The sequence below is a fragment of the Bactrocera latifrons genome, unplaced genomic scaffold, assembly GCF_001853355.1.
Source record: "Bactrocera latifrons isolate USDA-ARS-PBARC rearing strain unplaced genomic scaffold, ASM185335v1 scaffold_577, whole genome shotgun sequence".
Lineage (NCBI taxonomy): Eukaryota > Metazoa > Arthropoda > Insecta > Diptera > Tephritidae > Bactrocera > Bactrocera latifrons.
This window is the reverse complement of record NW_017537242.1, coordinates 95155-105664: the sequence shown is the minus strand read 5'-3', so window position 1 is coordinate 105664 and position 10510 is coordinate 95155. Positions and strand designations below refer to the sequence as shown.

General features: G+C 33.9%; 1 protein-coding gene across 2 annotated transcripts in view; it reads right to left on the bottom strand.

Moving 5' to 3' along the window:
• The window catches only part of LOC108974663 (calcium/calmodulin-dependent protein kinase kinase 2), a 53864-nt gene that overhangs the window by 38606 nt on the left and 4748 nt on the right, over positions 1–10510 (bottom strand). For both annotated transcript variants that reach the window (XM_018942644.1, XM_018942643.1), the window contains exon 2: positions 7294–7627. In XM_018942644.1, the coding sequence (XP_018798189.1) occupies positions 7294–7575 (282 nt within the window). In that variant the 5' untranslated portion in view covers positions 7576–7627. The remainder of the gene's footprint in view (positions 1–7293; positions 7628–10510) is intronic.

The following is a 10510-nucleotide window of genomic DNA, read 5'->3' as shown; positions in this document are numbered from 1 at the left end:
CAGACCACAAGCTGTCGAGACTTTCGTCGTTAAACTTGAAAACGCCAACAAATAATATATAAGAAGACCTAGATATGCATCTAACTCTATTTCATCCATCGCATCCCATTCATTTCCAAACCATGAAGATCCTTCCATGTTTGTCTATTTCAAAACTATAGATATTATGCGTTTGTTTATAAATAAATCTAAAGCGTTTCTAAATGTATTGATTAGAAGCATATCAGGTAATTCCTGGTGTAAGTTTTATTAGGTTTGCGCTGCCCAAACGGCCTCTTCCTTCTAATCGGATTTTCGACCACACAAATTCATCATTTTTTGATCGTATTTCATTTTCACTAACACTATTATTCGTCATATATCTTGAAAGAGGTATGTACTTCATCGCTACTAGATTCGTCCTATTACCTTCAATGTTCCAATTGGGTTGAATATTGTCCGGAGGATTTCTATCGGAATTTTTCTCTGTTTCACTTATTATTTCATCTTCAGAACTTATATCATAGTTTATAAATTGAGAAATCATGGAAATCATGGAAAACAACCGAACGCGACGAGTACAAATAACTAATGAAACAAAAAATTGTCAACGCTTGTAAGAGGCCGACGCAAGCAATATGAAATACTTAGAAACAATATTTCTAAGATTACCATCAACAATAAATCGCTTAGTGACTTAGGTATAATTGATATTCAACAATAATAAATATGTTCTTAGAAGCTGTATGTTTGAATCAAAGCATTTTATTTCACCAAAGACGGGTATTTCTGACCCGAGGATCCTAAGAGCAAAATATGAATCACCATAAATTCACAATACTAATTTACAATAAATGCATAATTAATAATTGCCACGAAGTCGTTTTGAAATCTATTGGATATTACTACTTTTATTTTATATTAAACTTTAGATTCCGGTCAATAYGACCCGAAGAACCGAGGAATGTTAAAGAAGATTTACAAAACGTAACTTAAATTGCTATTTCTTAAAATCTCCCTTTAATTTGGAACTCATTACAAACTCTAATATAATTGCTTCCAAATATATTCTTTTGCAAGTTTTGTCACATTAGTAAAGAACTGGTTCTTATATTGGTTTTGCGTATGTTCGAAAAGACGAAAATCCAATCAGATTCTGTGACACCATTTATAATCAGAATTGGTTTGCAATTCTGACAGCTAAGCAACTCTGTCTTGGATTCCACAAAACCCCTATATATCACCCAAATTCGCACAAAACAAATTTTCTCAACACTTCTTGCAATAGTGCGAAAATAATAAACTCAGATTATAACCCCGCTCGCTATAACGGTTTTGTTACAAATAAAAATAAAAACGAATAAAACCGTGATAAATCCATAATTTAATGCCTTAGAGACATTAAATTTTAAATTTCGGATGAGACAAGAGAGCTTTGTTTGAGCCGGTGTCAAAATTGGACGACGGGCGTGGTACAACATTCTTCTGATTCTCCTATGTTACAGTGCAAAAATGGAGGAAATCGAACTACAATCACGTTAACTTCCCCTATAACACACATTTTCATCTGATTCTTTCATATTTTAGCTTACAAATAATATAACGGGATAAAACTTTGCACGCCCCTTTGCACGCATACATATTTGTTTACGATTTATTGAATGTTGAAAAAACACACTACTATTATACAGGAAAAATTTTGTGAGCGCGTATGTTTGTTACTGCCCAGCTAAACGACTGAAGCGACTTCAACACATGAAGCATTCCATGAAAAAGTGGAACTCTGAACTGTTTTACAAATATGCATTTTTTATATATTATTGCACGTACATAGTTAGATTATGTTCTCATCTAAAATAATTTACAAAAGTTGTAGTGAGTATATCTCATTTTTTGTAAATACGGTTATTCTCAATTTGAGAGTAACCACAAGTCGGATTTTTTCACTAGTCTTTACACAACTTTTTGCGAGGTCGCTGCCGCTATTGTTTATCAGATAGAAACTAGATTTCTGTTCTTAGTTATAGTGTATGGTCCGCTGTATTTAACTGCATACTAATTTTTTTGGCTAAGTGTTTTTTTGATAAGAAATTAATCATAACGGAAAGGTAAGTTTCGATGTCCCATACGTGACGCTTAATTCCTTTTTCTATTAATAATTGTAAAACAAGTCGACTATACAAATTAAATTTTTCTGTTAACAGCTAACTTTTAGCGGTCTAAAAACTGGTGAAACAATTTTGTTTGAAATCGCTTTGCTTACAATATATTCTTGGTGATAATAAAGTACGTGACGCCAAAGAAGAAGTTATCTGACATCTTCAACTTTTACAGGCGTTTGTAATAAACAAAGCCCTTTTTTGTACTGCAAATCTCAATAACGCAAAAATGAGCGAACAGCAACCATCAACCAGTGCTAGCCGCATGCGAAAATTTCGAGAAAGGCAAAAAGAGAAAGATCCAAACTTTACCGCTAATGAGACTAAAAGATTGCTCAACTCAAGGTGAGTTAAAAGCAATTTTACTTAAGGAAAGGGATAAGAAGAGATTGCAAAGAGCAAAAAAGCGGGTTGAACTTAAAAATCCTACTGAAACAGACTTTATCTAAAGCTGTTCAAAAGGCTCTAAAAGCACCGCCGCAATCACCAAGAAAGAAAAAAGTGGTTTTTACAGAACTAGCGCGTAAAATGGAAATTGCTGTAGCAGAAAGCCCAAACATTAGCACATCAGGTGACGATACATGTTATGACGATGTGAAAKCATTTTACTATCGTCCGGATATTGTGTATACCTGCCCAGGTGCAAATGATTTCATCATTGCTTGGGAAAACGGCATTAAGAAGAAGTGTCAAAAGCATTATTTGACTTTGTACCTACGAGAAACCTTTTGAATTTTTAAAGAATTTTTTCCTAATATCGAATTTGGATTTTCAAAATTTTGTAGTCTAAGACCGAAAAACATTTTGCTAATGAAAGACACACTTCCAGACCAGTGCAAATGTTTAACTCATGAAAATTTTATGTTCAAATTGAAAGGTTTGAAACAAAATTATTGTAACGTCTGGTGGACTATGATTTTATGTGATCCTTCTTTGGATTCGAAGTGCTGGAAAAATGAATGTGATACTTGTTCTGATGGCAAACAAAATATTAATGTCTATGGATTTAAGTACAATCTGTGTATGGAAAGAATGGGGGAAAAAACTCAGAAAATAAACTACGTTTAGAAAACCACGAAACAAGTTCAGGTGAACTTAAAGAAAAATTTATTGATTCAATCCATGTTATGATGAAGCATGTTAATTTAAAACGAGTTCAAGCCGGTGAATTTCAAAAAGACCAACGCAATGAAAATGTGCGAATCCTTCAAGTTGATTTTGCGATGTCTTTTGGCTGTGAATACCAGAATGAAGTTCAAAGCGCACTCTGGTCACGAACAAGTGTTCTTTTATTTACTGCAGCCAGTTTTTACAAAGGCAATTGCCAAACATATCTTATATGCTCAGATGCAAATTCGAAAGACAARGATACAGTTTTTGTTTTCATCACTAAGTTGTTTGACTTGATGCATAAAGAAAATGAAGACTTATCTTCTGTGGAAATTATTTGGAGTGACGGCCCTTCATCGGAATTTAAGAACCGTTATATCGTTAAACTAACATCAATGTTGAGCGAAAAGTACAAAAGGCTCTTTTATTGGAAATATTTTGCTACATCGCATGGAAAAGGTGTGATAGACGGAGTTGGCGGAAATATCAAAAGACTTGTAAGAGAGAAAATGATGAGCCAAAATGAACATGTTGTTGTCCAATCAGCCAAGGACTTTTCTGATTTAGCTTCTCAATTAGTCACAAAAACMSGTGTGATTTATGTGTCATCCTCTGAAATTTATGAAAGGATTAAAAGTGCATCGCCGTGAGACAATGCCAAGGCGATAAATGGAATTTTCAACTTCCATTTTTATTAAAACAGCGGAGAAAGTTGTGGAGTGCAGAAAACATTGCCTTTCCCAAGACAAAACTGTATTTACATATTKATGTTTACATATATTATAGATTTAAGTTGAACTATGTCCCGTACGTGACGCGATTTGTCTGTACGTGACAAATATAAAAAAATGTTTTTGAATTATAAATATGTGTTTTAACTAATATTTTTTTTCGCTAGTAGCCAGCTTGATTCTTACTCATAGTTTCCTTCGAAGACACTTTTTGTGCACCTGGAATATATTCGCTGAAATCTGAATAAAACTATAACGAGATAAAAATCCTTCAAGGCTTTGCGGTTGTGAGCCAAGGTAGAGCGGTTAAAGCCGAATACTAACATGAGGATCCAATTCTTCAATGATCAGGATTCCCGACTCTTTACGCAAACGCGAAGGTCGCATGCGACGGATACAAATGGTCAAATAMCCTTTGACAGCCTTTAAGCAAGATTGCTAGCTCGGAAGACAACCTTACTAATGAAGTAGTTCCGAGCTTACAAAAAAACTTGGCTAACGAGGAGTCATTGCGCGAAAGAGCTATCATGGCGCCCAAAAGTGAATTGACAGAAAAAATTAATAAAACAATATTAAAGCATGTAAAATGTGTGGTAGGGACCTACATCTCAATAGACAGGATGCTGACACTTGAGACGCAATTATAAACCCTGTAGAGTTCTTAAATTCCTTCGACCCTTCAGGTGTACTCACTCCAGGCCACCATTCCAACTGGCGAAAGGAGATACGGTATTGAGACTCAGAACCTCTATATTACTCATAAACCTTCTCTTCCAGTTCCAGTTCAAACTCTAGTTCAATTTACAATTAAAAGCGGTTTAAAAGTCAAGGAGAAAATAAATAAAAATCCGGCGTTTACCTGGGCACCCCTTGCTTCTCCCACGGCCAATTATACGTGATTTGCTCGCGTGTGTCGAGAGCAAGAAATCTTTTTATTTACTCAGAAAACAAAGTAACGCAATGTTGTTTACCGAGGTATGCTGCAATGAAATGATTTCTAGCGCTTTGCGAGCAGAGACAAAAAAAAAAAAAAAAAAAAAAACAATTACATAAGCATAATCAACCCATTGGTTGTCAGTAATGAAATTTTGTATATTTATCTTTACAAGGCCCAAATTTAAATTATTTTGCTCATGAAAATAAGAAAAGTCATTATTTTTACTGTAAATACGTAATTTTCTTTCTCTAATAAACGGCGGATAAGTAAGTGTGAAACAATACAATAAGTTAACAAACGTTTTGTTAATAACAGCCAGCACCAAATTAAGGAGTGGAAGGAACAATGAAGCCAGCTATTGAATGACATGCAAGACAATTAAATATTCAAAAATGATAAATAGATATCTAATAAAAAAAAACAGAACAAAAATAGTCTCCTTATGCTTCAATATTGCTTTTTGCACGGTCCAAAAGCACGTCGAACGAGTGCCAACGAGCTAACCCGGTATGGCCCCGAGTATGCCGGTGCAAGTGAATGCCTCTACGTCTTTTCTTTCATTGGCAAATGCATTTTTTCGAAAATAAAGCAGTCGCACAATGCTATATACGGTTACGGTGAATACGGTTAATGGTTAAGTGGTTAATGGTTACAATGTGATTTTTGGTCAAATAAACCTCTTGAATGATGTCCTTCGAATGTTGGATTCTGAGGAATTTTTGCTCGTCAGTCAGTTTGTGCGGAACAAACCGAGCACACACCTTTCGTAAGCCCAAATGATCGGTCAAAATGCGATAAATCGACGTTTTGTAGATTTTCAATTCCATTTTCATGAATCTTAATGATGATTTCTGCTGATTTTTGATGAATTCAAAGTTTCGATGAAATTTCCGGTGATCACGGATTTTGATTGGCCCACTTGTTGATCGTCATTTATATCCTCAAGACCACTTTGAAAACGTTAAAACCACTTGTGTACTTTGCTACGTGATAGTCAATCATCGCCATGAAATTGTTTCATCAATTGAAACGTTTCGGTGAGTTTTACCAATTTTAAAACAAAATTTAATATTGGCTCTTTGTTCGAATCTCATTTTCGCACTGATAACACAAACATACTGACACTTAAAACGAATTAACTTTACTTGATAAAGATAGCAAATTCTAACGCACCAGTCGACATACATATATGTAGATTGTGCCATCGGGGGGCGCTAGATTCAAAAAGTCCTGTGTTCTTTGGATCCCACCTTTTGATCCCCACCCGAAAAACATAATTTCGTGAAAAATCGAAATTAGTTCCATGGTTTCCATTAGGTTCTTTCCTTGAATCGATGGCTCGTCCATACATAATTACAACTTTAACGTATCCAGTGTCAGTAGTGTTATCAAATATAACTCGAAGTGTTGAACTTTATGTACCATAGCAGATTTTTATCCAGTATGAATGAGGTGATACGTGATAAATCTCTTTCCCAATACAATGCAGTGTCGTTTTGCCCCAACAACGATCGTCTTGACGTCTTTGGGGTCTTATGCTTCTACATTGCATTTCAATTTCTAAATTTTTTTCTTCTTTTCTTTAGCCCCTTTTTTATGTAATTTGAACCTAAATACTTATTTTCAAGCAAAACACTTGTAATGGCTTTAATTAATTAGTGCACTCAATGCACTGTGAATGTGCTTATGTAAGTTTATCTGATGATCTGATGAAGTATGTACAAAAATTCATAAGGAAATTTATTATTAAGCCATTTTGACATTGTACGCGACCGTATTCAGCTCTAAGGACCAAAATGTTTGCGATCAATTGGAATTAAGAGCGTAACTGAGCCTTTAATAATAAAAATTATACCGTTCGATTTTCAAATTCAGCAGTAGTTTAACGGTAAGGCATAATTTGATAATTGTGGATAGCTAAGGATTGATTTAGTGGTCAACAACAAGAAACAGAAAGAAGACAATACATAAATGAAATTGTTTATTTTGGTTTTAATCCGAATATGCAAACTAACAAAAATCTTGAAATAAAGAGAACTGACCTTGACTGACAAACATTTACCGCATATTTCAGCGACTTCCATCCGTGACTTTTCATTACAATAAGAAGCATCTCGTTTAACGTACAAAATTTATTTTTTTTAATTTTGAATTAAACTTTTGATGAAATGCTCACCGTTTGTCATGTTTAAACTCAAAATAATTGATTCGTTAACAAAAAGACCTTTTTACGCAGACTTAAGCTTATTTATTCTCATTATTGCTGAGCCTTTGCTATGTCCAAGACCATTTTAAGGAATTAGGAAGGTAAGATTAGTATTTAAATGCATAACTCTTTGAAATATTTCTTCAAGATAAATCAAATGAATTTAATTACCTGACCAATTTGGTCCATAAGTTTGTATTGATTTAATTGTAAAAAACTTCCAGATTGTTCCGTTGAAACACGACGAGATTCTCTTAACGGAGGCCTTCGACGATTAGTTCGAGGACTACAGTATGGATTTACATACGGCACATTTGGATACATGGAGTGCATTTCAAGACAATCAAGTTTCGATGTAACATGGTTTAAAGGCTGTGTTGGATATACATTCATAGCAGATGTCGATTTGTCTATATCTGGATTAATACTACTTTTTTCATTCATTCTGTTCATTTTAGTTGTATTCTTTTCGCATTTCGTTTAGTAAGATGTTTATTTAAGAGATCTACATAGAAAAAAAATAATGTTAATATACAGTTTTATTATTTTAGGCAATATGACATATAGCATTTTATGAGCACAATTGAATCGAATCAAAATATATATAATGTCCCAGTTAGTTACTTCTAAAATCGAAACTGTAGCCACATTAAAATAGGTTCCTAGACACCTCTAGGGTAGCCTCTAAAAGAATGAGTTTTTAATTGTAACGGGAAGGTCCTCCTACTTACAGTTTTCTATTCTTTCTTATTATCAGATAGAAAAACTTATATCTCGCTTCCAGCTACTTGAAAAAATATTTTGTTCCTTACATTTTGTAGAAAATAGAATGCTCTACAAAAAAGATCTGAATTTTGAGGAATCTTTTTTTTTCTTATGAATTTTATAACTCAATGAAAAAAAAAATCATTATGAATAATGAGTCATAGTTTTGTAGGAAATTTACTGCTCTATAAAAATGGTCTCTTATGATTTTTCGATTAAGTTAAGCGTTTACGAGATATTCGTCGTCAAACATCAAACAATCAAATATATCCCATTTGCACATATGTCGACGGCATTTTCAATTCGGTAATATGAAATTTAGAAGAGCGAGTATTAAGACGGTTTTGTTATATTATAAAAATAAAGTACATTTTCAAACTTATACATATAAGCAAAAATAAAAATATCATTGATCATATTGAATTTATTATATTAATTGGTATATAGAATTTATGCCACAATTATTATATAGTACCCCAAAAATATGAATTCTTACTTTTCCCAGAAATACATTTGTAAACAAAAGGATCTTTATTCTTTTTGTATTTTCAACATAACAGATTTACGGAGTTCAAGAGACCAAAACGTGCGCTACATCAGCTACCTACCCGACAGCATTTCGCAAATGATAAACTAAAATTCAGRAGGACCTTCTTGTTGCAATTAAAAACTCATTCTTGGAGAGGCTACCCTAGAGGTGTCTAAAAACCTATTTTTCAGAGTACCAAACGAAAAAAAAATTTTTTTTTTTTTTTAATCACCCTAAGCCACATACTATCATATAATTTTAATGAAATATGCCATGTTATGTTACGATTTTAACAGCGTTTGAGAAACTACGCTATTCCCGTATCATATCATTTTGCTATTGCTATCGCCCTCACTTTTTCGGGAGCCATAGAATAACAATGTAAAAGTATGTTCTCTGCTCTGCTCCGAGTTTTGTTAGGTAAAAAACTATAGTCAGAGCAAAAAAAAAAAAAAACAAAATGCTGTGGTCTGGCGTAGCGGTAGCAAAAATTGGGAACGATAGTAGAGCAGAGATAATAAAAAGTTTCATGTGCTACAGCTACACATGCACACGGTTTTAGTACAACAGAAAAAAAAGTTACCTACAGACAAATATGCATACATACAGTGGTGGTCAAAATATTGACTTTTTTATTTAAAACCATTTCTTTATCTTTTGATCAAAATTCCTTTGTCTATATATATTTCTTTATATTGGAGGTCTTGTTTATACAAAAAATCGTAAAAACTGAAACATCAATTCATTTGCTGGTAGTGTTCTAAAAAATTTAAATTTTTTTTAATATTAGTTGCAAAACGGTAGTAGGAACAGTTAGAAAGAACAAGAAGTTTCTTCCCATCTAAGCTATTGACGTCAGGAAAAAACCAGAGTATTATTCGGAATTCTTTTTTACACAAAATGTGACTGCTGTGACCTACATGCCAAAGAAATACAAATTCGTTGTTGTAATGAGTACTCTTCATCATTCGCCAGAGACTAGGGATGATCACAAAAAGAAACTAGAAATAATACATCACTATAACGCGACTAAAGCAGGTGTTGATGCGCTGGACCAATTAGTAGCAACATACATATGTAAACGCCAAACGAAACGATCGCCAGTTGTAATTTTTTCCAATATGGTCGATGTTTCGGGATATAACGTATATGTTATATGGACCGAACTTAATCCCGAATGGAACAGAACTAAAAACTTTAAGCGGCGGTTACTTTTAGTAGACTTGGCCACATCTTTGGTAACCCCGTACATTGCACGCCGAAAGCGAATGCCCTATGGTCTTTCTGCAAAAAGAGTTGTGGAAAACATCCAGGAATCAGTCGCAGCAGACACTCCCAGTTTATCCACGGTTGTGTAGCTTCAAGATTCTCCTTTATGCTTCTTGGGTAAGAGACAAAGGTGTTTTTATTATCCACATACTAAAAACTCCAACAAGCATTCAGTTCGTTGCGATATATGCTTGAAATTTATATGCAAACAACATAGTGTAAAGGCAGTTATGTGTATAAATTGCCAGAATTGATGTACTTTTTACTGACTCCTATTGAAAACAATTTTGAATTTGTTAATTTTATGTTTCAATAATACAAAAAATGTGTTTGCCATTATAATTTTACCATACTGACGTGTTTTTGCTATTGGGTCATATTGACCCACAAAATGTTTATGAGGGGTACAATCTCAATTTGTGCAGAAGGGTTAAATCATTTTGTGCCAAAGGTGCAAGAGTATCTAAATTAAAAGTTTTGCTGCTTTAACACCTAATAAACGAAATTGACACAAATAACGAAATTAATGTAATACCTGTGTGGAAAACGGCCGATTTAAAAAGCGCATAGACTGCAAGACTTTCTCTGTAAGAGAAATTAAGAATCCCATTTTAAATGGGTGTTGGAAAAGCCTCCGGGTAGATTTCATGGTAATGGAGATAGAAAATGTGACATTCAGGGGTGTTGTGGAATCTGATAGTTGTCGAAATCAGAATTGAAACCAAACAAAACAAGTAAGGAAGGGCTAAGTTCGGGTGTCACCGAACATTTTATACTCTCGCATGATAAAGTGATAATCGAGATTTCAGGCGTGGTTGTGAACCC